Source organism: Pan paniscus, chromosome 9 (assembly GCF_029289425.2).
Source record: "Pan paniscus chromosome 9, NHGRI_mPanPan1-v2.0_pri, whole genome shotgun sequence".
In the NCBI taxonomy this organism is placed as follows: Eukaryota; Metazoa; Chordata; class Mammalia; order Primates; family Hominidae; genus Pan; species Pan paniscus.
The window spans coordinates 70008592-70033087 of NC_073258.2; the positions used below are offsets into that span (position 1 = coordinate 70008592).

Consider the following 24496-nt stretch of genomic DNA (forward strand, 5'->3'; position numbering starts at 1 on the left):
GATTCCTGGGTCCTCCCCGCAGAGTTGCTGATTTAGTAGGTTTAAGGGCCCAAGAATTTGCATTTCTAAAATGTTTCCAGGTGATGCTGAAGCTTCTGGCCGGAAAGACCATCCTTTGAGAACATATTTCCTCCCCAGCCCTCGGCCCTTAAGCCCCAGAACGCTGCCCCGCCCTGGGTGGAACGAAGCTGAGCTCCACCCTAGAGGGGCGGGGCCCTTTAGCTCCGCCCCACTTAGGAGAACCCCCACCCCCCCCTCCCCGTTCTCATTGGCTGGGACTGCAGGGATCCCCTGCGCCACAGTGCCGTGCGCGCCTCAGCAAGAACGCCAGGGGCGGGGTCTCCGCGCCTGCGCAGTGAAGCTGGGCGCCCTCGGGGCTTGAGCTTCTGAGGGTCGGGTCCAGCGCGCGGGCTGCTGGATGGCGGAACCCCAGGCGGAGTCGGAGCCCCTGCTGGGCGGGGCCCGCGGCGGTGGCGGCGACTGGCCGGCGGGGCTGACCACTTACCGCAGCATCCAAGTCGGCCCTGGTGAGCCGCCCGGACCTGGGGAGGGGACTGGCCCGGGAGACCAGGGTCGCGCGTGGGGGTCCCGCTGTCCCAGCACCCCGCGTTCTGCCGGGCGCGCCCCCACCAGGTTCGAGTCCGAGCGGGGCCCGGGCCGCGCCGGGTGCCAGGCGAGCCGGTGTTCTGAGGGCGAGTGGGCTGCGTCCTGCGGACCCGGACCGGGGTCAGGGCAGAGCTGGGGTCTCTTCCGTGTCGCGTCCTGATCCCGACCAGCCGGGCGAAGAGGCCCTCGCCCAGCCTTGGGCAGCCCCGAGGGAACCGGCCACCTGCGGCAGGCACCTTCCGTGTGGCCGGGCGGGCCCAGACCCCATACTTCCCGACTGTCGCCGTAATGAGGGTCGCCTAATTGACTCAGAGAAGGCAGCACTTTGATTTTTCCCGTTTCTTCTGGAAAAAGCAGAGGCTCACAGAGAGGCGTTACCCTACCCAAGGTCACACACCCAGTAAGTGGCCGAGGTGGAATTCGAACCAGTTGGGAGCTAGGAGTCCTTTCTTTGTAGGGTGCCTTTCCCCATCCCACTTCCCGTGGGGCTGGGGCGGGCCCCCTAGACGGGGGCGGCTTCTTCTCCTTGCCCTCTGCCAGCCCAGAGTCCCCTCTGCACTCCCTCCTGCCCTTCCTGTTTTTTGTCCTGGTCTGAAGATTGCTGAATCCGCCCCCCGAGGGTGGGGTGCGTCCGCCCCTCGCTGACACCAGGGGAATGAGATTCTGGATTAAGAGGTGGAAGGACCTTAGTTTCACTTCACAGATGAGGAAACTGAGGCCCAGAGAGGCCCTGAGACCTGCCCAAGGTCACAGCCCTCTGTTCTGGTGCGGCTGCTGCTCGAACCACTCTGAGAATTCACATCTGGCTCCTTCCCTCTCTGGCCTCTCTTTCCTTCTTTCCTCCTCTGTCTGGAAGGAACTGGGTTGGAATCCTGGTGCCCACCCACTGGTCTGTGGCATGTGCCTATCCATGGAGTAATGAGGGGCCAAGGAGGGGACCCTGACGAGAGATGAAAAACCAGAGGCCAAGGTGGCCACCCTGTCTGCTCACCTCAGAAGCTGCCTCCAGGAAGTTCTTCAGGTGCTTCCTGGGACCAGTCAGGAAGGAGATCTGCAGGGAGCAGCTCTGGCAGGCCCCTTGATGAGACGCCCAGCATATGGCACCGTTCAGGGAACACAGACTTTGTGTCTAGGGGTCTGGGCGCCTTTCTGGGGCTGCCCTGGCTGTGTGACCTTGGCAGGTTGCTTAACCTTTCTGTTTGTTTTTTGAGATGGAGTATCACTGTCACCCAGGCTGGAGTGCAGTGGCGTGATCTCGGCTCACTGCAACCTCTACCTCTGCTGGGTTGAAGCGATTCTCCCGCCTCAGCCTCCCAAGTAGCTGGGACTGCAGGCGCCCGCCACCACACTTGGCTAATTTTTGTCTTTTTAGTAGAGATGGGGTTTCACCGTGTTGGCCAGGGTGGTCTCAAACTCCTGACCTCAGGTGATCTGCCTGCCTCGGCCTCCCAAAGTGGTGGGATTACAGGCGTGAGCCACTGTGCCTGGCCATGCTTCACCTTTCTGAATCTCAGTAAAAGGGAGATAATACTAAGGACTGCCTGGCGGGCATTGTGAGGATTCAGAGAGAATCCAGAGTTTGTCCTCAGCACAGGGCCCGGCGGGCTGGTGTGGGGGCCAGTGGCCGTCCTGGGTAAGCTCTGTGATCATTGCAGGTCCTCCCTGGCAGGTGAGACCCGCTCTGCTGGGCAGTGTGGCTGACAAGAGGAGGCTCTCGGGGAGTGCTCTTTGTCCCTATGCTGTGGCCTCAGCCAGGGCTTCTGAGAACGTGGACAGGACGCTCTGTGTTCCGAATCCCCTTGGCCAGGGTCCCCGGCAAGGACTGGCAACTATGGAGCCGTGGAGACTCCGAAAGGCTCATTCAGTCTCTGTGCTGAGGCCTGTGCCAGGCTTTGAAATGAAGGCCCTGTGCTCTGGTTTGCAAGTCCTGTGGTTGGTCTCTTGCCAACGGGTTGTGGTGGGGGCTGCTGCTGTGGGCGCCCCAAGGACCCCAGTGGACCCTGCTGTTGGGTCGTTTTGACTTGGCCCCACCTGATGGGGCCGGGGTCAAAGGTTGAGAACAGTTGTTTTCTCTTGTTTCTGGGTCAGAAAAATCACACTTTTACTGGTTATCAAACAAGTCAGAGGACAAGGGATTGCGATGCTGTAGAGGCTTTCAGAGTAACTGAATGCTTATGAAGGGCTCACTTAGCAAAGTACTCTGGCTATAGTAAGTCATTCAGTCTGTACTTAGCTCCTATTGGGTGGGGGTCCATGAGGACCTGGAGCACCTAGAGGTTAAGGGACTTGCCCAGGGTCACACAGGATGATGGTCAGGACCCTACACAGGTTGTGCAGCCTGGAGCCTGGAGCAATAGGGGAGCGGGAGCTCAGACCTGGATGTTGCGGGGCAGAGGCTTGGATTAGGAAGCCGTGTTGAGGCCTGGTGTGCCGGATGCAGCATCTCAGCCCCTGCTGTCCTCTGTGCCTTGCAGAACCCTTCAGCCCCAGTGGGTGATGGTGTGTGGAAAGGTGATTGTCCCCCAGGGTGATGAGCTCAGGGCGGGGTGAGCTGCCCCAAGGGAGTCCCTGGACTCACAAATTGGGGGATGGTGCTCCTGGCAGAAGCAGCAGCCTGAGTAAAGGGTTGGAGGCTTTGGAGAGCATGGCCTTGGCAGAGCCCAGTTCGGAATGAGTGGCACTGAGGGTTGAAAGGCAGGAGAGAGGCGGGCCGGCAAATGTGGGAACCTGCAGTGCCAGACCAGGGTGGAGTGTGGGCCTGGAATAGTGGGGGCCCAGGGGAAGCTGCGATGTGCTTCTGAGTGTTTGGAACAAGATCCTTGGGCTGTTGCAGGGTGAAACGGAGGATGGCCAGACCCAGAATTTTACAAACCAGCAACCAAAAAGCCAGGCGAAAGGGAACCACGAGTGCTGGATGGTTCCAGGGGTGCCCACCACTGTTGGCCTGGGATGGCTGGCCTGGGTGGATGTGAGTACTTTCCGTGGTCCTGGGGCTGGAGTGAGGCCCGGAACTCGGCCGCTTGTCTCTTCTCTAAGAAGCTTGTATCACTAGATCTCTCCTGGTAGAGATTTTGTCTTCTCCCAGGGAATCTGGTAAGGTGGGGCCTCTCAGATCACCGGCCCCCCAGGCTCCCCTCAGGGCTGTTCATTTATTCATGGGATAAATCAGCTTTGAGTCCTGTGTGCTTGACTTCTGGGCTCTGCAGATACAGCAGGGAACAAAACAGTGTGGCTTCTGTTCATAGCGATCCCAGGATGTGCTCAGGGGACATAAACAGTAGCCACTTTCAGAGCTTCCCTGGGGAGACATTCGGGTGTCCTCAGGGTGGGTCTCGTGGCTGTGCATGTGGGCACCAAAGCCACAGGGAGGGAAGGCTCTTGCTCCCGGCAGTGCAGCAGGGCCGGGCAGAGCGAGGGTGGGGTCCGGTCTCCTGCCTCTGTCTGGGGCCCCTCACACCTCTAATCCGTCCAGAGCCCAGCTGCCTATACCTCATGCCCCCAAGCAGGAGCCCCGAGGACAGGGGCAGCTGCCTCCCTAAGGATGGCCAGTGGCGTGGGCAGGTCATGGCCTGGAGCTCTGCCTGGGGACCAGCACCTCCCGAGGCCTCTGCTGCTGCCTCCCATGTCACCACATTGTCTTGGTGCAGCTGTGGGCCCCAAGGGGCCAGGTGTGAAAGCCGAGTCTCAACTGAAAAAGCAGCTGCTTCACCCTCTCCCCGTGCTGGGAAGTGTCAGCCTCTCCGGGCTCCTCAGTTGCTTCGGGTTGAGTTTTCCTTCCCTGTTGGCCTGCTGGGGAGCAGCTCTGCAGCGAGGCCACAGAGGTGGCCTGTGCCTACGATGCGGGTGGGTGGCCCAGGCTCCCCGCAGTGGCTCAGTGGCTGACCAGGTGCGCCCGCTGGCTGCTCTGTGGCAGGCGAGGGGCTTGTGAGCAGGCCAGGGTGCTGGGTCCTGGCTTCTGTGCCGCCTGACTTTTCCTGAAGGCCCCTCCTAGTCAGGAGCCACTGCCGCTTTTGCCCAGGCCTGCCGGGAGGCTCCACCCTGCTTGTGCTGTTGGTAAAGGCGGGCGGCCACCCTTCACCACAGAAGGCACCGGCAGAGGCTGGGGGACTCGGGCGTTCCTGCAGCTCTGACCCTGGGAGTGATTTGGGTGGGCTTGCCTGGGCCCATGGACCGGGACAGTGAGGGAATGGGACCTTGGTAGCACTCGTGAAGCCTCATGGCGGTGCCTTTGGGTTCTAGATGCCAGTTCTCCCTGTCACTGTTGAATCCGAGGTCTGGTTTGATGGGGGTGGGTGGGACACTGGGTACAGTGTCCTGGCTCACGAAGGCTGTGCAGGAGCCAGGTAGGGCCGAGCGGAAGAGGGGTGACAGCAGCCCCATGTACCGAGCATGCCTGGGGAGCGTGGCAGGGGGCTCTTGTGCTCCTGCGTTGCACCTCACAGTACCCTCTGGGGAGCCGATTGGGTGGCTGTAAATAGCCCCACTTGACAGAGGAGGAACCAGCCACAGCCTTCCTGCCAGCACGTGGAGGAGCCGGGCTCTGAACCCCGACGCTGGTGCCAGGGCCCTGCAGGACGTGCTGCTTCCCACAGGCTTGCTAGGTGTGTGCGCTGCATGCGGAGGTGCTGTGCCCTGGGCCTGGCCTGTGCATTTGATGCCGAGGCACTTACCTGGTTTGGTCCCTGCCCTGGGCAGGTACGTGCAGCCCCACTGCCGGGTGGAGTCATCTCTTTACAAACGGCCTTGGGAAGAACCACAGCCGGCATCTTTCCTTGATCACGGGTATCCTGGAGGGTGAGGCCATGTCATCCTGCTCGGTCACCTGATGTGTCCCCTCTGCCTGCAGGTGCTGCGGCCAGGTGGGACCTCTGCATTGATCAGGCTGTGGTCTTCATCGAAGATGCTATTCAGGTCGGTGGCACCTGCTCCCTGTGGCCGGGCCTGGGGGGTGGCCGCCCTCCGATTGGCTCGCCCCTCCAGGGGCGACTGACTGGGTCCAAGGCCTCCATTGCTGGACTGTAGGTTAAGAGAACTGAGGGTGGAGCCTCTGGGCACGGCTCTTCGTCAGTCCCCGGAGGACTTGTCTTCTGCATCCTGGACGCATTTGCTGCTTTGATGCACTGTGTTCTGGGGCCTGTTGTGGACCACCCCATTCTAGGTCCCGGGTGGGTGGGGGCATCCTGGAGGATGACACAGCTGCACGGGGCGTGGGAGGGTCAGCCTTGCACAGAGAAGAGAGAGCCTCGCAGGCAGACACGGGCACAGCTGTGCTCTCAGCAAGTGTTCCCTGAGCGTTTGCTCACGCACCCACCCACCCCGGGTGTGTGGCCTGTGAGGTCTTGTGTGTTGGGCAAACCTCGTGGTTTGTGATGGTGTGGGCCTGATGGGTCAGGGCTGGCCATGTCCACACGCTGAAGCGTCCCCTGTGATCCACAGCCTGAGACTTGGGCCTGTCTCTTGTGTGGTGTGGGGCTCGGGTCACGGCCCACCCTGCATGCACCCGTGTCATGCCTCATGTGACTTTTCGCTTGTAGTACCGCTCCATCAACCACCGGGTGGATGCCAGCTCGATGTGGCTTTACCGACGGTATTACTCGAACGTATGCCAACGGTGAGAACGCACCCATGTGGAACTCAGGGTTCCTGCCGGCTTGCGTGGCGGGGGAGGCTGGCCCCCACCTGGGGATCACCTGGTCTCAGGGTCCAGGCAGGCTCCCCACTACATAGATAGGGTGGTTACCATCATCCTCTCTGGAAAGGAGACGGCCTGTGATGGCAGGCTCCTTCTACAACAAGGGTTCCTTTCTGGAATGCTGTGGTCAGCCCTCGGCAATAGAGCTTTGAGCAGATTCGTGATCTCCCCAGTCACGAGTGTCCACGCTCAGGCAGCGCCAACTCCCGTGCTTCGGACTGGGGAAGCTCCTGACCAGCCTCTGGGCCCTGAGGGCTGCTGGCTCCTGTGTTTTCATGTTTCTGTCCCCTTTCCAGGACTTTGAGCTTCACCATCTTCTTGATCCTGTTTTTGGCTTTTATCGAGACCCCATCCTCACTCACCAGCACGGCGGACGTGCGCTACCGCGCTGCCCCCTGGGAGCCGCCCTGCGGCCTGACCGAGAGTGTCGAGGTGCTCTGCCTGCTGGTCTTTGCGGCCGACCTCTCTGTGAAGGTGAGGCGGGCGCCAGGCCCTCTACGTGCTGCCCCGGCCTCCCAGCGCCTGGCCGCTGCTCTCCTGGTTTATTGCTGATTCTCTGGAGTGAGCTGCCTTTTCCCCAGACTTTGTACTTTGACCCGGTGAGCAAGGCACACTTTCTTGGACAAGCAAGTGCCTGAGGCAGAGGCTATGTCAGCTCTCCTCCCTCTCCACCATGCAAACTGAGGCCAGTGTGCCGTCAGCTCTCCTCCCTCTCCACCATGCAAACTGAGGCCAGTGTGCCGTCAGCTCTCCTCCCTCTCCACCATGCAAACTGAGGCCACTGTGCCGTCAGCTCTCCTCCCTCTCCACCATGCAAACTGAGGCCAGTGTGCCATCAGCTCTCCTCCCTCTCCACCATGCAGACTGAGCCCAGTGTGCCATCAGGGGTTGCGCAGGCTGGCAGGGCCTCTGGGAACAGTCCAGTGTCTGCAGTGCTGCTGTAAGGAGAGGTCCCAAGTGAATAAGTGAGGCCCAGGTGGTCCCTCCTCAAGGCTCACCCTGCCACCCCAAAGAGAAGAGGAGAGGAGGTGGGCGTGGGGCAGAAAGGGGTTTCTTATGCACACAGCAGCTGCTGCATGTTTGACTCTGGGTTCTGCCTGTGACGCACGTCCTCCCACAAGCTGGAGGTGGGCATTTGGTGCTCACCTAAGCTTCTGAGCCTCGTCAGAGACTTAGTGCCTTTCCAGGGAGGTGCAGGCTACGTTTTCTATTTTTGTCAAACAGTGATTCCAGTGCTGCGGTCTCAGGGGCCCCCACATCCATGCCCATGGTGTTAGATCAGGCCCTGGCTGCAGCTGTCCTCAGCGCCAGCCCTGCCGCTCCTTGGCTGGGCCTTGGGCTCACGTGGCTTCCTGGTCGCGTGGGGCCTCTGCCCGGCACTGCCCTGTAGTCCCTTGTGGGCAGGGCGGGCTGTGTGCCGACCGAGGGTTGTGGCTGGATGCTGGTGGGTGTGATTGCAGGCCCCGGGCAGTTTCTCATTTCTTCCTTTGTAGCTTATCATGTGGTTAGCAGGTCTGGGGGTTTTTCAACTGGAACTGAAACTGGCAAGAGGTTGTCATTAGCGTTTTTTGAATGGCTGGTGTGTTTGAGAAGTGTCAAAAGGTGAGAGAGGGTACATTAGCAAGCTGTGACCTCTGGGGGCTGTCTTTTATTTTATTTTATTTATTTATTTTGAGACACAGTCTCGCTCTGTTGCCCAGGCTGGAGTGCAGTGGTGCAGTCTTGGCTCACTGCAACCTCCACCTCCTGGGTTTAGGTGATTCTCCTGCCTCAGCCTCCCCAGCAGTTGGGAATACAGGCGCGTGCCACCACGCCTGGCTAATTTTTTGTATTTTTAGTAGAGACGGGTTTCACCATGTTAGCCAGTATGGTCTCGATCTCCTGACCTCGTGATCTGCCCGCCTCGGCCTCCCAAAGTGCTGGGATTACAGGTGTGAGCCACTGTGCCCGGCCGTCTTTTATTTATTTATTTATTTTTGAGACAGAGTCTAGCTCTGTCGCCCAGGCTAGGGTGCTGTGGCATGATCTCAGCTCACTGCAACCTTCGCCTCCTGGGTTCAAGTGATTCTCCTGCCTCAGCCTCCCAAGTAGCTGGGATTACAGGTGCCTGCCACCATGCCCGGCTAATTTTTCTATTTTTGGTGGAGACAGGGTTTCACCATGTTGGCCAGGCTGGTCTCAAACTCCTGACCTTGAGTGATCCGCCCACCTCGGCCTCCCAAAGTGCTGGGATTACAGGCGTGAGCCACCGCCCTCTGGGGACTTTCTTGATGGTGGGAAATGGCAGTTAGGTAAGGGAAGAACAGACCAGACCTCACTTCCCAAGCTGCCTTGCTGTGGCGGCGGAGACCTGCCCACTGAGCCGGTACTCTTCTAGCCTTTTCCAGAGTGCATTCCATGTCTTCTCAGCCTGCACAAGGTGGTTGTTAGATAGGCAGAACAGGCAGGAGCCTCCCATTACTGATGAGGACCCCAGGCCAGAGAGCTTTGGTGCTGCCTGAGACTGCACAGCGAGTCCCTAGCAGGCTTGGGCGGGAGCTCGGGCCTCCTGACTGCTGCTCTGCGTCCCGTGGGGACCACACTGTTGTGGAGGCGCACCCTGCTCTGGTCGCCTGGTCCCTGCCCTGCGCACCGTCATTCTCTGGCTGCAGGGCCAGCGTGTGGGGCTACTTGCTGCTCACCCGCCCGTCTCTCTTGCAGGGTTACCTGTTCGGGTGGGCCCATTTCCAGAAAAACCTTTGGCTGCTGGGCTACCTCGTGGTGCTGGTGGTGTCTCTGGTGGACTGGACCGTGTCCCTGAGTCTCATGTGTCATGAGGTAGGTGGTGAGGCAGCCCTGAGACAGATGGAGAGATCTGGGGCTGGTGTGGGTGCAAGGCCCACGGGGGTGCTGGGATGGAGCCCTGAGCCCGCCAGCCATCCTGCCCACCCGCCCAGCACTGCCCACCTCCCATGGCACTTCCTTCACTTGTTGGCTGGGGATCCTTGTTCCTGTCTCACAGATGAAGACACGGAGGCCTGGACGGGCACAGGGTTCCTCCTGGCTCGCCCTGTTTTTGAGGGCGGACCTGGGAGTGAGCTCCAAGACTTCTGCCTCCCGGCTCTCCGCTCTCTAGCTGAAGGCCTCGGCCGTCCAGCCCCGGATGAGAGCGCCACACCAGGGCCTCACCATGCCCCGTAGTCACAAGCCCCAAGCTCTGTGAGGTCTGACAGTGAGAAAGCCCCCTCACCCGGCCACACTCAGCCCTTTCCACCGCAGTGCCTTGGTTTCCCCTCAGAGCACCCAGAAACACCCCCTGGGCTTTGGGAGAATAGAGCTGGGAGAGGTGGGTGCGGAGTCAGCAGAATCCACTGGGGTCTGTCGGGAAGCAGAGCCCCACAGGTGCCTTGTGGAGAGAATGAACAGAGGGCCTTAAACAGGCTCCGAGAAACCAACAGTGAAAGGAGCCCAGTGGAACCCAGAACCGCCGGGAGCAGTCCCACTCATGGGCAGGGGATGGGGGAGAGATGGGGGTTGTTAGCACCTGGAGGCCCAGGGGAGGGGCCCATAGAGCTGGGACCTTGCCCTCTGTCCTCTGGGAGGGGGTGCTGTCTGGTGGGCGCTGGTGCCTCCCAGAAGCTCAATGAGGTTGGTCCTAGCAGTGCTGATGGGGGGGCTGGAAGCTCCAGGTGCAGCTGATAGGAACAGCCCAGTAAGTGCATCTCCTGTCCCCGCCTGCCCCAGGGCCCTGCTGGCAGGACCTGGTGGGGAGTAGCTGCTGAGGAGAGCTGGAGCGGGCGGCATCGCAGCCCACAGCACGGCAGAGCGGAAGGGTGGCTGGAGGGCAGCCCCGCTGTGCTGCTGCGGGGCCTCCGTGGCCACCTCCTTCCTGTCTCCCTGACTCGGCAGCTTCCCGCAGCTTCCTCCCTGCAAAGGGAGAGCCTCTTGCGTGACTGCCCCAGCAAAGGGAGCGAGGATGGCCCTCCCACCGCCATTTCTGAGTTACGGTTGTGGCAGCTGTATCATGTTCTGTAACTTACAGGCTAAATTGTAAGCCACACCAAGAATCCTTATATGAAATTAGGATGGGGAAGGAGACAGGAAAAAGAGACACAGGTCTATGTTACAAGCAAGGAAGAAAATGAATAAAGGCCTGGTTTTATACCTGGCCGTGGGCCCTGCCTGGATCTCTTCTGCCACCTGCTCCGCGCTCCCTTCGCCTCCGCCAGCTCCCCACCTGGCCCGGGTTTTTCACCTGGCACAGGGACTGGACCTTCCTCCCTGAGGGGCCCGAGTCCTTGGTGGTCCTGCCTTTGGAAGGCTGGAGTTTTCTGCTAACTTTTCCAATGGGACATAGGAGTAAGAGGTGGCCCAGAGGACCCCCACCCAGCCCTCCCTGCTGTTCTCAGTGGCAGCAGCCAGCCTGCCCGCTCACCCTGCTGGCACAGCAGCCCTCTTTCCATGAACAAGCTATGGTCCAGCATGTGTCCCGATGGAAGCATCCCCACCTTGGGAGTGGATATTTCCAGAGCGGGGACCCAGAATGGGGGAGGTGGGAAGTGGAAAGCTGGCCATCCACCTGTGCCTCTTCACCATGTTCACTCCCATTGCCCTTGCCTGGGTCCCAGTGGGTCCTGGCTGGGGGAGAGACAGCCCCGCCAAGTGGCCTCTGGTTCAGAGCCTGTGCTGTGCCCTGTGACCCTAAGCTGACAGCATTGCTGAGTCTTCCTAAGGCTCTGGGACCCTTCCCGCAGCCAGCTACTGTGGGGCCGCACCGGGGCTGCCCCAGCTCTTTCACCTGAAGCAGCATTTGCAGGGCTGTGAGTGGGACACAGTGCCCCACAGTTCATTCCCAGGTCCTGGGATGGTGCTGGGAGAGGCGTTGGGGGCAGGGCAGGCAGATTCATAACCTGCATGCCTGTCTGTCCAGGGAGGACAGATGAGCGATGGTTGTGGGCAAGGGCCCCTCTGTTGTCAGGGGGCTGTCTCGGGCTGGTGCCTGGCCCTGCCTCTGGCTGAGTGGTTGTGCTATTGGCACCAGGCATAGCCTCCGTGTCTGTCGTGGTGGTTGCTTTGTGTGTGGTGGAGGGAGTTAGGAGCAGGGTAGCTGAGGGAAGAGGCCTAGCTGCATCCACAGGATGCCTGGTCCTGGCCAGAGAGCCTCCTCTCCGCGATGCCCATGGTGGGCGTTCACGTGGGGCACCAGCTCCTTAGGCCACGTGCCCTGCAGAAAAGCTCGTTCAGAGCAGCTGGTCCACATACTTCCTCCCAGACCTCGTGCCCAGTCTTCCACTCTTCTCTCTCCACGCCCCTGTCCTCCACCTGGGAACGTCCCCTTTCTCAGTCCACACAGGGGACCGCCCAACCCTGCCCACTGCAGAGCTTTCCCTTCCGCAGCATCTGTGCAGCGCTTTCTTGATGGAGGCTGAAATGCGTGTGTGTGTGTTTCCGGCTGGGCCGGCTATCATTCAGCACGTCTGCAAACCAGGCCTGAGGTTTTCCTCTGTGGCCAGCTGTCCAGTCATAAAGAACTCCTACAGGCATGGGGTGGCTTGCAGGGAGGACTGGGTGCCCTCCAGCCTTGTGGCCGAGTGGGTTGGATAATACGGAGGCTGACGGTCACTGTTGGGTTTTGCTCGTTCACTCTTGTCTTTGCCAGGGCTGTTTGGACGTGGTTTTTCCTCAAGGCCTTGGGTCTGAGGGTCCCAGGGGCTTGACTGGCATTGTGGTTGGTTGTCCTTGGAGGCTGGTCACCTGGATGTACCTTCCCATCCTTATAGAGGCCTCATGGCCCCAGCTGTCAAGGGAAGGCCCTCAGGTTGGGCTCTTGTGTCTGGGGAAGCTGTGCTATGGTCTGTGTCTGACTACAGGTGAGGGTGCAAGTTCCTGGGCAGGGGAGGGGACCCAGCAGCACCTTCAGCACCTCCTTGGCCTGTAGAGGGGCTGAAAGAAGGCTTTGTTATCAGGCCCTAAGACCAGAGTTTCCAACCAGTGGGCAATGAATGGGTTCCGGGTGAGCTGGGCGCACAGGGCAGGGGCCAGAGCCCTGAGCAGTTCTCTGTTCACCACTGTTCTCTTGGCCTTCTCAGTCCTGCGCCAGGCCCTGGGGTCCCTTTTGAGAATGGTGATTCACTTGGAGTGAGCGCTAGGGATCAGTCACTTGCAGATGTTCTGGAGGGCCTGCCGTGCTGCTGCTGGCTGGACCTTGGTGAACAGAATAGGCAGGTCTCTTGTCCTCTGAGACCCCCTTCTGGAGTGAGAGAGAGACTGCCAGCGCACAGAAGTGCCAGACATAGAGTGTGATTCCCAAGTGTGGTGGTGGGTGCCATGCCGGAGAGGAGCCCGGCAGCCCTGGCAGAGGCGGCGTTCTGCAGGTTGCGGGGGCTGAGCCGGCCGGCTGGGCAGACACTGGCAGCTTGAGGGCCGTGGCCTGTGAGGTCTGGGAAGGGGCTGGACTGACTGGCTGGGCCTGTTCCGTGGACCCCGGAGGCCATGGGCAGAGCTGTGGGCAGCTGTCGGAGGGTTTTGGTTTTGTGCAAGGAGCTGACAGCTCTGCGTTTCTAAAACAAGATACTGATGAGGATGCGAGACTGCAGTGGAGAGCGTGGATTTGAGATTGACAGGCGCCAAAGTGTAAACGAGATACTCAAGGGACTGAATCCAGGTGTGAGGCAGAGAGAGGAGGTGGGGGCAGGGTGCCCAGCACAGGCGGATCGGGCAGTGCGGGGACCCACAGGGCAGCTGGGAGCACCAAGGTAGCTGTGTCTGGTGCTGAGGGCGCCAGGCAGGATGGGAAGGTGCTCATGGGGACCCCCAGGTGGGTCCCAGTGGCCAGGAGGGGAGGATGGGCTGGGATAGGAGCAGGGGAGTGAATGGAGGGGAGGGCAGGGAAACGTGGCATGATGGAAGCTGTGAGAACACTGGTGTGTGATGGTTGGGGCAGAAGGTGGTGATTGAGCCAATCCTGAGAGGGCTGGGGTGGGTTGACAGGACTGTGGGTGGTGGCCGTGGGTGGGCCCTTCTGTCCTCACAGAAGGAAGGCAGGGAAGATGGGGATACCTGTGAGAGTGTGTGTGTGTGAGTGTGAGTGTGTGTGTGAGTCTGTTTTGCTTGTCCATAAAGCAAGACCTGAGGCTGGGTATTAATAGAGAAGGGGTTTATTTGGCTCACGGCTCTGTAGGCTGCATGGGAAGCATGGTGCTGGCGTCTGCTTCTGATGAGGCCTCAGGAAGCATCCACTCATGGCAGAAGGAGACGGGGAGCAGGTGTGTCACATGGCGAGAGAGGCCCCCAGACTCCTTTTAACAACCAGATCTCTCGTGAACCCCTCACCTGAAGTCATTGCTGCCGGGAGGGTACCAGGCTGTTCATGAGGGATCCACCCCACGACCCAAACCCCTCCTGCTAGATCCCGCTTCCAACACGGGGAGTCAGATTCAACGTGAGATTTGGAGGGGACGCACATTCACACCGTGTGAGTGTTGAGCGTGGGAGCAGTGAGGCTGGAGGGCGCTGTGTGAGTGTGGGGGTGTGGAGGTGGGGCTCCTGGAGGCAGGGTCTGTGTCTGGGAGGGGAAGGCTTGGAGATGGGGACACAAGGGGAGGCGGGTTGAGGGGTGAGGAGGCGGGGATGGTACCCTGAGAAGCCAGGTGTGCTGGGCAAGGCAGGAGGGTACCAAGGGAGGCATGGGACCACCACCCTTCCAGCTGTGTCCTGGGTGGGCAGAGGGGAGGATGGCCTTGGACAGGGACAGAGACAGGTGTTAGGATTGGGGAACCTGTGTGTGCAGTGCCCAGGAGTTGGGAGATGGGTAGTGGGGAGGCCTGTGACAGGGAAGGACTGCAGAGCATGTGGCCTGGAACAGGTCTCAAGGCCAGCTCTGGAGCCAGGCCCTCCACTTTGAGCTCAGTGACTCTGGAGTGGCCCCCAGGGCACTGGGGTCTCTGAACCGTGTGCCCATCTGGGATGGTCGGTGAGGGGTAGAACTAATAAGCACTTGACGTGGTCCTCAGTTTCCTGGGTCTCTTCCAGCCCCTGCGGATCCGCCGGCTTCTCCGTCCCTTCTTCCTGCTGCAGAACTCCTCTATGATGAAGAAGACCTTGAAATGCATCCGCTGGTCGCTGCCGGAAATGGCCAGGTGGGCTCTTGGTGCTCTGGGCTCGCAGGGTTGGGAAGGGGCTCTCTCTGCCCCGGGCCACGTGGTTGCGGGTGGGGTCCACCGGAGTCTCATCTTGGACTGCGTGCTCCGCATCCCTGGCTGGCTGGTGCTGGTGTGGGGAGGCTGCTGGGGAGCTTTTGGGGTCTCTGTGGTTCCAGCAGTTCCCCAGAAGCCTCCCAGCAGCCTTCGAGCTAGGGCCAGGGCTGCAAACACCGCGGCCCCAGCTCAAAGGCTGCTGAGTCCCATGGGCACTCTCTCCGATGGGTCTCCTCTTGTCCCCTCTGTGGCTGTGCCCTGCCTCTCCCCTCTGCCGTCCCCTCCCACTCATGGTGTCGGCACGCTGCCAGCCTAGACTTCATAAAGCTGAGCTGCTCCTGACGGCACCCCTGCTTGGAAGCCCTCGTGGCTCTTGTTGCCACTAGAAGCGTGGGGCTCTCTCCCTGCGCCCCAGGCCCAGCCTCCATCCAGCCTCGGCTCACCCCTGGTCCCGATCCCCTGCCGCCCTCCGCTCTTGCCAGTGGCAGCGTTGCCCGAGTCCCTAGTGGCTCACGTGCTGACCCCTCACCATCCAGCTCAGGTGGATGGAAGTGGCCTCCCCTCTGAGAGCCCTGGGTCCTTGGATGCTGTCTCAGCTGGGCCCCCAGGGTTTCATTTGTCACTGTCAAAGAAAGGACCCTGCCAGGGCAGGACCAGGCCTTTCCTCTGGGCCCCATGAGCTGAGCATGAGGCAAGGCCCTTGGGGAGAGGGGGACCCAGCTGCTGCCTGGATCCACCCCAGCTGCTGCAGACTCCTGGGCGCTCCTGTCACTGAGCCCTGCAGGCAGGTCAGGTGTCCCTGCCTGCCCGCCGCCTGGCCCAGGCTGAGTGCCGTGCTCTCCCCCAGCGTCGGGCTGCTGCTGGCCATCCACCTGTGCCTCTTCACCATGTTCGGAATGCTGCTGTTCGCCGGTGGGAAGGTAGGGCGCCTGTGGTCAGGGTCTGGGAATGGGGCTGCCCTGTGCTGTGACTAACAGAGGGGGCTGGGCTGGTGTCTGCTGCCCTGGCCTAACCCATGTGCGGACTCTGTCCAGTAATAGCAGTGGCCCATCTGGGGTCCAGGAGTCTGCCTTTGGGTGGCCACAGTGCTCCACCACCCCACTGCCCAGACACCTGTCTGCCCTGGGGTCTCCTGGGCTCAGGGCCACTTGTCCTTTGTCCTGGCTGCCCGCTCCCACCCTCCTCTGCTCCCTCCCATCCTGACTCAGTTCCCCTATCCTCCTTACCACTTCCCTCCCTCCCTCCCTATCCCCCGCCCCTCCCCGCCCTTCCCCGCCAGGCTGTTCACTGAGGGTGGGTCCTCTGGCTTCTCCTCCAGCCCTGTTCATCCTTCCTGACAACCAGGCTTGCCCTGTACCCTCTCTGACTGCAGCCCCCAAGGCTGCGCTGGCCTATTGGGAGGGCCCTCACCTCCCACGCCCTCTCCTGCCAGTAGTCTCTCCCACCACTAGTCTCTCCCACCATATCCTCCTCTGCGGCTGCCCCAGGGCCCAGCAGCTCGTTGCTGTGTGGAGGCGTCTTCCTGTCCCCCCACCCCGCTCCAGTGCTATGTGTTTGTCCTCCTGTCCTGGCCGAGGGCACCATCCTTCTTGGGGCTGGGGCCACGCTGCGTCTCTGCTGCTTTGTTGTGGGAGTGGACAGTGCTCAGCCTGCGCTGCTGTTCCTGTTTGTGGCCCTGTTGGGGTTTGGTGTGTGTTGTCCAGAAGGGGAAGGCTGAAGCCCGTGTTCTCACCCAGGGCGGAAGCGGTCATTGAGCCCCTGTGTGGCTCTGCATGTGTGTGTGGAGTCTGCATGTCTGTGTGCATGTTTGTTTGTATGTGTAGGTGTATGGTGTTTATGTCTGTGTGCGTGTTTGTATGTGTGCATGTGTAGTGTCTGTGTGCATGGTGTCTGTATGTCTGTGTGCGTGTTTGTGTGCATGTGTAGTGTCTGTGTGCATGGTGTCTGTATGTCTGTGTGCGTGTGTGGTGTCTGTGTGCGTGGTGTCTGTATGTCTGTGTGCATGTGGTGTCGTGTGTGTGGTGTGTCTGTGTGCATGCATGGTGTCTGTATGTCTCTGCGTGCGTGGTGTCTGTATGGCTGTGTGCGTGTGCATGTGTGTGCGTATCTCTGTGTGTATGTGTGTGTTTGTGTGCCTGTCTGTGGGTGGTGGGGGCAGCTGGGTTGTGGAGATGGAACCGGCTGACAGAATCTCAGGCCCTCCTCTGTGTGACCGTCCAGTGACCGCTGCAGTAGCGCTGTTTGCCAGAGCCTGTACCAGGTGGATGGCGTCAGTGTGGGTGCTGGAAGTGGCAACAGCCTCGGCCTTGAGGCCAGGGTGTGGTCCTCGGCCCCGGGAAAGCCGAGTGTCCCATCCTGAGGCACCTGGAAGGGTTGGCTCCTCCTCCAGGCGTGGGTTTCTGCCCCACGAAGGGGACCTAGGGGAGCAAGGTGTACCTTGTGTGAGGGGTGCGTGCTTGTCGTGGTCTTGGCAGGAGTCTGGATCCCTGTCCGAGGCAGGACTTGAGAGGAGCGTGGGATGGTACCCGGCCCGTCCTGCCTTCCTTCCCTGGCCATCATGCCCTGCCAGCCTGGCCTGGGGCGGTAGCCAGGCTGTGCTTCTGGGTGCAGTGGCCGCCTTGCTTTAGCTACCTTTGTGAGTGCGGTCCAGAGCCAGCCTGCTTGTCCTCTGCTGGCTTTGCTCGTTGTGAAGCTCCAACCTGGATTGATTTCCAAGAACCAGGGTTGGTGTTGGGGTGTGTGGTCTCCCAGCAGCCGTGATGGTGCTGTCCCATTTTACAGATGTTTCTCAGGTCGGGGCTGTGGGCTGGCTCGGGTCCATCGTCGCTGGTTGTGGCAGGTTGGGCAGGAGCCCAGGGCTCCTCTGTGTCCCTGCAGAGCTGTGGCTTGGGCTGGGCAGGAGGTATGGGAAGTCATGCCTAGGGTCTGGAGCTGAATTGTAGAGGAGGAGCGTGAGGCCTGCTGGGAGGTACACAGTGTGGGGTGGGAGATGGGCCGGGGCAGGGCCACCTGCCTTGGGGAGTTCTGTCGGCTCTATGGACCTCAGCGTCTGTTAGGTGGTGTGCCTCAGCTGGCTCGAAGCCTGGCCCTAAACCTTGCTCCGTGGGCGCTCGGTGGGTTGCTTTACGTTTGGGAACGTGGTGGTTTGACTGGGTGAGGGTGGGATGGGGGAGGCCCGGGAGGCCTGGACCCAGTGCTCTGGTCCTGCTGTCCCCGGTGACTGCTGGAGGCCAGCCTGCCCTCCAGGCCTCGGAAGGCCTTGCTCTGCTCCTCCACTCTGGCTTGGGCTGAGGCCCAGGAGGGGCCCGCCTAGCTCTCCCCAGCAGGGGAGCCTGTCCCTACCCGTGGCTCTGTGCCTGACAGCGCTGCCTGCCTTCTAACTTCCTCTCAGTGGCCCCTGTGCCCCCTCCCCCAGCAGACTGTGGAGTCTTCACCAATTAGCTCACGTGTCCTTGGGAGCCCCTGACTGGACAGACGAGGGGACAGTGCCATTTTATAGGTGAGGCCTTGGAGGCCTCAGTGCTATTGATGCGGCTGTGAGGCAGGAACGGCGGCCTGTGCGACAGAGAGTGGCCATCACAGGTGCCTCCATGCCAGGGCCTGCCTGTGGGGTTGCCCCTTGCCCAGCAGCTGGGATTGTGGCTTTGAAACGATCCCTAAGAGAGGAGGTTGCTTTGTGTGCCAAGTCCCGCTGTGCCACCTGCCCCCACAGTTCATACAACCAGTCTGGTTTGCGGGAACCACCCATCTTCCAGCTGGGGGGTCTGGAGGCTTGGTAGGCAGAGGGTGCCCACGAGCCTGGCCCCAGTGAGAGCCCCGGGCCCGGAGTCTCAAGCGGAGTTGCTTTCCGAGCAGAAACACTGCATGTGCCAGCTGTGTTTTGTGGCTGGGACCCCTCTCAGGAGGGAGAGAGGATAGGGACTCCGGTGTGGATGCCCCCTTACCAATGGCTGTGATTCGCCACAGCCACGAGCACAGTGCCACTGAGTCCCGTGGGTGGCTATGGGCGGCCGTGGGCCCTGACACACAGCCTCTAGAGCAGGCTTCACGAAGGGTCCAACCTATCTCACCCTGGCAGCCTGGGCCCCTCTGCTCCTCCTGCCCCTCCTGCCTCTGCCCCGTAGCCTCACTGCTTGCACAGTGCATGGCAGAGTCGGCTGCGAGCAGGCGAGGTGGCCTGAGGGAGGTCACTAGGCTGGCTGAGGGCTTTTTGCTGTGGTTCTGAGCCGGCCTGCTTCCAGGCACCGTGTCCATGCGGGTGAGCGGTCTCCCTGGGTGCCCACTCTTGCGCCCGGAGATCCTGAGTTTGGTCCTGTCTGGCCATGAGCTCAGCCTGCTGGGAGGCCACAGGGAGATGCAGGCTGGGCGGCGGGTGGATGGTTCCAGCCGATTGGGTCCGGGGCCTGGAGCTCAGCCTGTGGGGTGGGGACACAGTGGTGCCCTGGAGCTGCCGCTTCTGCTCTCAGCAGGATGATGGGCAGGACAGGGAGAGGCTGACCTACTTCCAGAACCTGCCTGAGTCTCTGACTTCCCTCCTGGTGCTGCTGACCACGGCCAACAACCCCGATGGTGCGTGCAGGGCCAGGGAGGGACCGTGGGGGTCGGTGAGCCCAGCACTGGGGGGCCGGTTTGGGCTGCTGAGCCTTAGAACCCAGTGGGAGTTTCTGAGGCCTTTTTATCGATAAGTGGAGAAGAAAGGGTGACATTTTCCTTCCTCCCCTTCTTTTCCTATCTCTTCTTTTTTTGTCTTGGTTTTCTTCTCCCTCTCTCTTGTCCCTTCTCTTTCCTTCTTTCCTTTTCTGTCTCATGACTTTGCTTTCTCACTCCCTCCTCCCTTTTTCTTTTCATCTCCTCTTCTTCCTTGTCTTCTCACTCCTCTGAGAAGCTGAAAGTGGCTGGTGTTCTTCATAGGGCGATGATGGCAGTGGTCAGAGGGGTCTCCTGGTGCCGTCCTGCTGGAGCTCCACACACCCACGCTCCTGTTGCTGCCGAGGTTCAGCTGTGGGAGCCACTGGGCAGCAGCATGTGAGGGCCAAGGGTCTTACTGGCCACGACGCTCACCCTGTGTGATGCTCATGGGGCCTCCACTGCTCAGGTGCAGGTGTGGCCAGGATGGAGGCCACGGTCCTGGGCTTGGCTGTGGCCCAGCCACCCTGGCTGGTGCCTTTCATCTTGCGGACCCTGAGTGCTGTCTCTTGTGTCCTCTGAGTCCTAGGAAGTGACCGCACTGGGAACAGGACTGTCTGAGTCCTAGCAAGTGACCGCAGTGGGAGCAGGACTGTCTGAGTCCTAGCAAGTGACACAGGGGGAGCAGGACTGTCTGAGTCCTAGCAAGTGACCGCAGTGGGAGCAGGACCGTCTGAGTCCTAGCAAGTGACCGCAGTGGGAGCAGGACCGTCTGAGTCCTAGCAAGTGACCGCAGTGGGAGCAGGACCGTCTGAGTCCTAGGAAGTGACCGCACTGGGAGCAGGACCGTCTGAGTCCTAGGAAGTGACCGCACTGGGAGCAGGACCGTCTGAGTCCTAGGAAGTGACCGCAGTGGGAGCAGGACTGTCTGAGTCCTAGCAAGTGACTGCAGGGGGAGCAGGACTGACTGTGGGGAGGGCTGCAGGGAGGCTTTCAGCTCTGTGTGCAGAGGGACATCCTTGATAGGTAGGGAGTTCCCCGTCCTGGAGGGTGTGCGAGCAGAGGCAAGAGATCGAATTTGGACAGGAAGGCCTTTCAGCCCTCCCAGGAGACCTCCTTTCTTTTTTTTCCTTTTCTTTCTTTTTTTCTTTCTTTCTTTTTTTTTGTTTGAGATGGTGCCACGCTCTGTCACCCAGACTGGAGTGCAGTGGTGCAATCTCGGTTCACTGCAACCTCCACCTCCCAGGTTCAAGTGATTCTCCTGCCTCAGCCTCCCGAGTAGCTGGGTTTACAGGCATGAGCCACCACGCCTGGCTAATTTTTGTATTTTTAGTAGAGATGGAGTTTCACTATGTTGGCCAGGCTGGTCTCGGAATTCCTGACCTCAAGTGATCCACCCGCCTCAGCCTCCCAAAGTGCTGGGATTACAGGCGTGAGCCACCACGCTCAGCAATGGAGACCTCCTTTCTATTGCAAAAGCAAATAGTGTAGCGTCAGGATGGGAGTGGGATCGGGTACTGAGGTTGTCCGTTTCTGTTATTTCTTTTTTCTTTTAGTGATGATTCCTGCGTATTCCAAGAACCGGGCCTATGCCATCTTCTTCATAGTCTTCACTGTGATAGGTGAGTGCAGGTAACGTGGCCAGCATTTTGTGACAGGATCCCGAGAGCTCAGGGACCGATACACCCTGCTGCCTCCACGACCTGAAACTTCACATCCGTGTTTTTCACTCCAGAGATCACCCCAGGGATCCCCCGCCAACAGCTTTTAACCCCAGGGATCCCCCACCAACAGCTTCACCCGAGGGATCCCCCACCACACGGCTTTACCCCAGGGATCCCCCGCCAACAGCTTCACCCCAGGGATCCCCCACCAACAGCTTCACCCCAGGGATCCCCCACCAACAGCTTCACCCGAGGGATCCCCCACCAACAGCTTCACCCCAGGGATCTCCCACCAGCAGCTTCACCCCAGGGATCCCTCACCAACAGCTTCACCCCAGGGATCCCCCACCAACAGCTTCACCCCAGGGATCCCTCACCAACAGCTTCACCCCAGGGATCCCCCACCCCACGGCTTCACCCCAGGGATCCCCCGCCAACAGGTTCACCCCAGGGATCCCCCACCAACAGCTTCACCCCAGGGATCCCCCGCCAACAGGTTCACCCCAGGGATCCCCCACCAACAGCTTCACCCGAGGGATCCCCCACCAACAGCTTCACCCCAGGGATCCCCCACCAACAGCTTCACCCGAGGGATCTCCCACCAGCAGCTTCACCCCAGGGATCCCCCGCCAACAGGTTCACCCCAGGGATCCCCCACCAACAGCTTCACCCCAGGGATCCCTCACCAACAGCTTCACCCCAGGGATCCCCCACCCCACGGCTTCACCCCAGGGATCCCCCGCCAACAGGTTCACCCCAGGGATCCCCCATGCCACGGCTTCACCCCAGGGATCCCCCACCAACAGCTTCACCCCAGGGATCCCCCATGCCACGGCTTCACCCCAGGGACCCCCCACCAGCAGCTTCACCCCAGGGATCCCCCATGCCACGGCTTCACCCCAGGGATCCCCCACCAACAGCTTCACCCCAGGGATCCCCCACCAACAGGTTCACCCCAGGGATCCCCCACCAACAGCTTCACCCCAGGGATCCCCCACCAACAGCTTCACCCCAGGGATCCCCCGCCAACAGGTTCACCCCAGGGATCCCCCATGCCACGGCTTCACCCCAGGGATCCCCCACCAACAGCTTCACCCCAGGGATCCCCCACCAACAGGTTCACCCCAGGGATCCCCCACCAACAGCTTCACCCCAGGGATCCCCCACCAACAGCTTCACCCCAGGGATCTCCCACCAGCAGCTTCACCCCAGGGATCCCTCACCAACAGCTTCACCCCAGGGATCCCCCATGCCACGGCTTCACCCCAGGGATCCCCCGCCAACAGGTTCACCCCAGGGATCCCCCATGCCACGGCTTCACCCCAGGGATCCCCCGCCAACAGGTTCACCCCAGGGATCCCCCACCCCACACTTTCTGTTCTGTCCCCACCATTGACCTCGTCATCCTCCCACCTGTGACTGCGCTGGCCAGGCCATGTTTCCATTTGATAGGGGACGCCCCCGGCGCTGTGCTATCCTGTGCCGGCCACCCTTGTGTTGGTTTTGCTGCTGTACTGGTGGCGCCCCTGACCGTGGCTGTCTCCTCTTGAAGGAAGCCTGTTTCTGATGAACCTGCTGACAGCCATCATCTACAGTCAGTTCCGGGGCTACCTGATGGTGAGCGAGCTCCCCCATGCTGGCTGTGCCTGGAGCTGCCGGGAGGCCAAGCAGGGTGTGGCTCGAGCTGAGCAGCTGGGTGACCCTTGCTGGCCAGGCCCCTGGTGGGACGGGAGGGCAGGGTTGCCACCTCTTGTGGATCAGCCGGGGATGCACATGTGTTGTTGCTCTAGCCACTGCCAGAGATGGCAACTCCCAGGACAGCGGACCCTAAACCCTCTTGAGGGGGAGCTGGGGGCGCCCCCAACACACAGAGGAGAAACGCGGCCCAGCATATTGCGCAGCACGCCCGTCAGACACCTTCCTGTGCGGCCTGTCCTGGAAGTCTGACCAATCCTCTCATTCCTGGGGGGTGAGGGGCTGCCCCCTGGCTGTGGGGAACTGGCCCCCCCACCAAGGCTGCCCAGACTCCCCCTCTGCCTGTTCCCAAGGGGAGGGAAGGGTCGGGGGTTCTGAGCTGGGGGAGGGCTGATCCTGCCGTTCATAGCCTTCCTCTTTGCAGAAATCTCTCCAGACCTCGCTGTTTCGGAGGCGGCTGGGAACCCGGGCTGCCTTTGAAGTCCTATCCTCCATGGTGGGGGAGGGAGGAGCCTTCCCTCAGGCGTGAGTGCTGGGCATGGACCCTCTTCTCCCTGAGGGTGGGCGCTATGGCTGCTGGGCAGGGGCCGGGTGTTCATTAGGGGCTTCTTGTGCTTGGCCTGTGCCTCACCCCTGCTGGCTGGCACCCGACTCATGGAAACCACCATGTCCCTGGCGCTCTGTGGTTCCCGGCGTCCTTGTCCTGAGTCCATGCCTTTGTCTTCGTGCCCCCCGGGGACCCTGGGCTGGTGAAGGGCCGAGTGGCCCGGCCTTCTTGTCCCCCTTTGTGCTCTTCTACCCTTCTGTGCTGACTTAGGCAGCAGAGCCAGAGGTGCGTGGGCCAGGTGTCCACACCACCATCCTGCTTGGAAATGAGGGCAGAGAGCTTGAGGGACATTGCAGTGGAAAGTTCTGGTCCTGACTGCTCATAGTGGTGAAGTCAGTTTGCGCCTTCTTGGGGGGACGGCAGTGGCAGGATGCTCGTTACAGGGGCTCTTGGTGTGGCTCAAGCTGCAAAGTGGCTTCATGGCAAAGCTCAAGCCAGACGCCAGGGCAGGAGGACCCAGGCCAGGGTTCCAAGGGAGCCGAGCTGGCTGTGCTCACCGGGCTGTGGGTTTTTCCCTGCAGAGTTGGGGTGAAGCCCCAGAACTTGCTGCAGGTGCTTCAGAAGGTCCAGCTGGACAGCTCCCACAAACAGGCCATGATGGAGGTACCCGCCCCCTGCTCCCAGCCTCCTCTGGGCTCCTCCCGGGAGGTCACTTGGGCCAGCAGCCCCTTTTCAAGACTAGGGGTGTGGCTTCAGGTCACCTGCAGCGTTCACAGCCCGTCGGGGTGGGGTTGGGGCTGGGGGCGCTCACCTTCGAGGGCGCTCACCTTCCCGTGCGCCCCTGCTGACCTGTGCTCCTTCCTGTGCAGAAGGTGCGTTCCTACGGCAGTGTTCTGCTCTCAGCTGAGGAGTTTCAGAAGCTCTTCAACGAGCTTGACCGAAGTGTGGTTAAAGAGGTAACTGGGGCCACAGCCGCCCAGGGTGGATAGTGGGGGCCTTCCAGTTTCCCCTGCCCTTGATCACCTGGGGAACTCTTCTAATGATCAGTGCTGGGATTCACCTGCCAGGGATCCTGGCTCCTAGTATGGGAACTGGGAATGGAAATCTCTTTGGCTCTTGGAGACTGGGGAGATTTTTATGAAATTCACCAGACCCCAGGAACTAGCCTGAGCCCAGCCCGACATGAAGGAGTCTTCCAAATGGTCTTCTCGGTTTCCATGACAGACTCTCCTTTTCCTGTCTGTCCTTCCTCAGGAGGTCCACACACTGGTCCTCTCCAAGGCCTTTGCCTTTCACCCTTGACACTTACAAAGTTCCCAGGTGGGCCTCAGCATCCGACTAAGCTCTGTGTCCAGAAGGCCTGGGCCAGGTGGGTGGAGACAGTGGGAAACAGCCCAGGTGCTCACAGGCAGTGTGGGGGCAGCACGGGGGCTGCCATTCCAGCTGCTCAGCCTCAGAGGACTGAGCCAGACCCTGGAACAGGGATGGGGCA

The 24496-nt window shown here is 60.8% G+C and overlaps 1 protein-coding gene across 9 annotated transcripts in view; it reads left to right on the plus strand.

Moving 5' to 3' along the window:
• The first annotated feature begins 274 nt into the window (after nucleotides 1–274).
• The window catches only part of TPCN2 (two pore segment channel 2), an 88531-nt gene continuing 64309 nt past the window's right edge, over nucleotides 275–24496 (plus strand). For 2 of the 9 annotated variants that reach the window (XR_004665148.3, XR_010113359.1), the window contains exons 1-13: nucleotides 305–527; nucleotides 5453–5517; nucleotides 6141–6217; nucleotides 6595–6772; nucleotides 8999–9115; nucleotides 14309–14415; nucleotides 15320–15392; nucleotides 18939–19041; nucleotides 20655–20720; nucleotides 22315–22379; nucleotides 22882–22982; nucleotides 23586–23667; nucleotides 23874–23960. Coding sequence is in view for 7 of the 9 variants with exons in the window: in XM_063608207.1 (XP_063464277.1) it covers nucleotides 419–527; nucleotides 5453–5517; nucleotides 6141–6217; nucleotides 6595–6772; nucleotides 8999–9115; nucleotides 14309–14415; nucleotides 15320–15392; nucleotides 18939–19041; nucleotides 20655–20720; nucleotides 22315–22379; nucleotides 22882–22982; nucleotides 23586–23667; nucleotides 23874–23960 (1230 nt within the window). In the remaining 2 variants the exon portion in view is untranslated. Of the gene's footprint in view, nucleotides 528–5452; nucleotides 5518–6140; nucleotides 6218–6594; nucleotides 6773–8998; nucleotides 9116–14308; nucleotides 14416–15319; nucleotides 15393–18938; nucleotides 19042–20654; nucleotides 20721–22314; nucleotides 22380–22881; nucleotides 22983–23585; nucleotides 23668–23873; nucleotides 23961–24496 lie in introns of all 9 variants that reach the window. The other 7 variants (XM_063608207.1, XM_003828761.6, XM_055094640.2 and 4 more) reach the window with 7 other exon arrangements.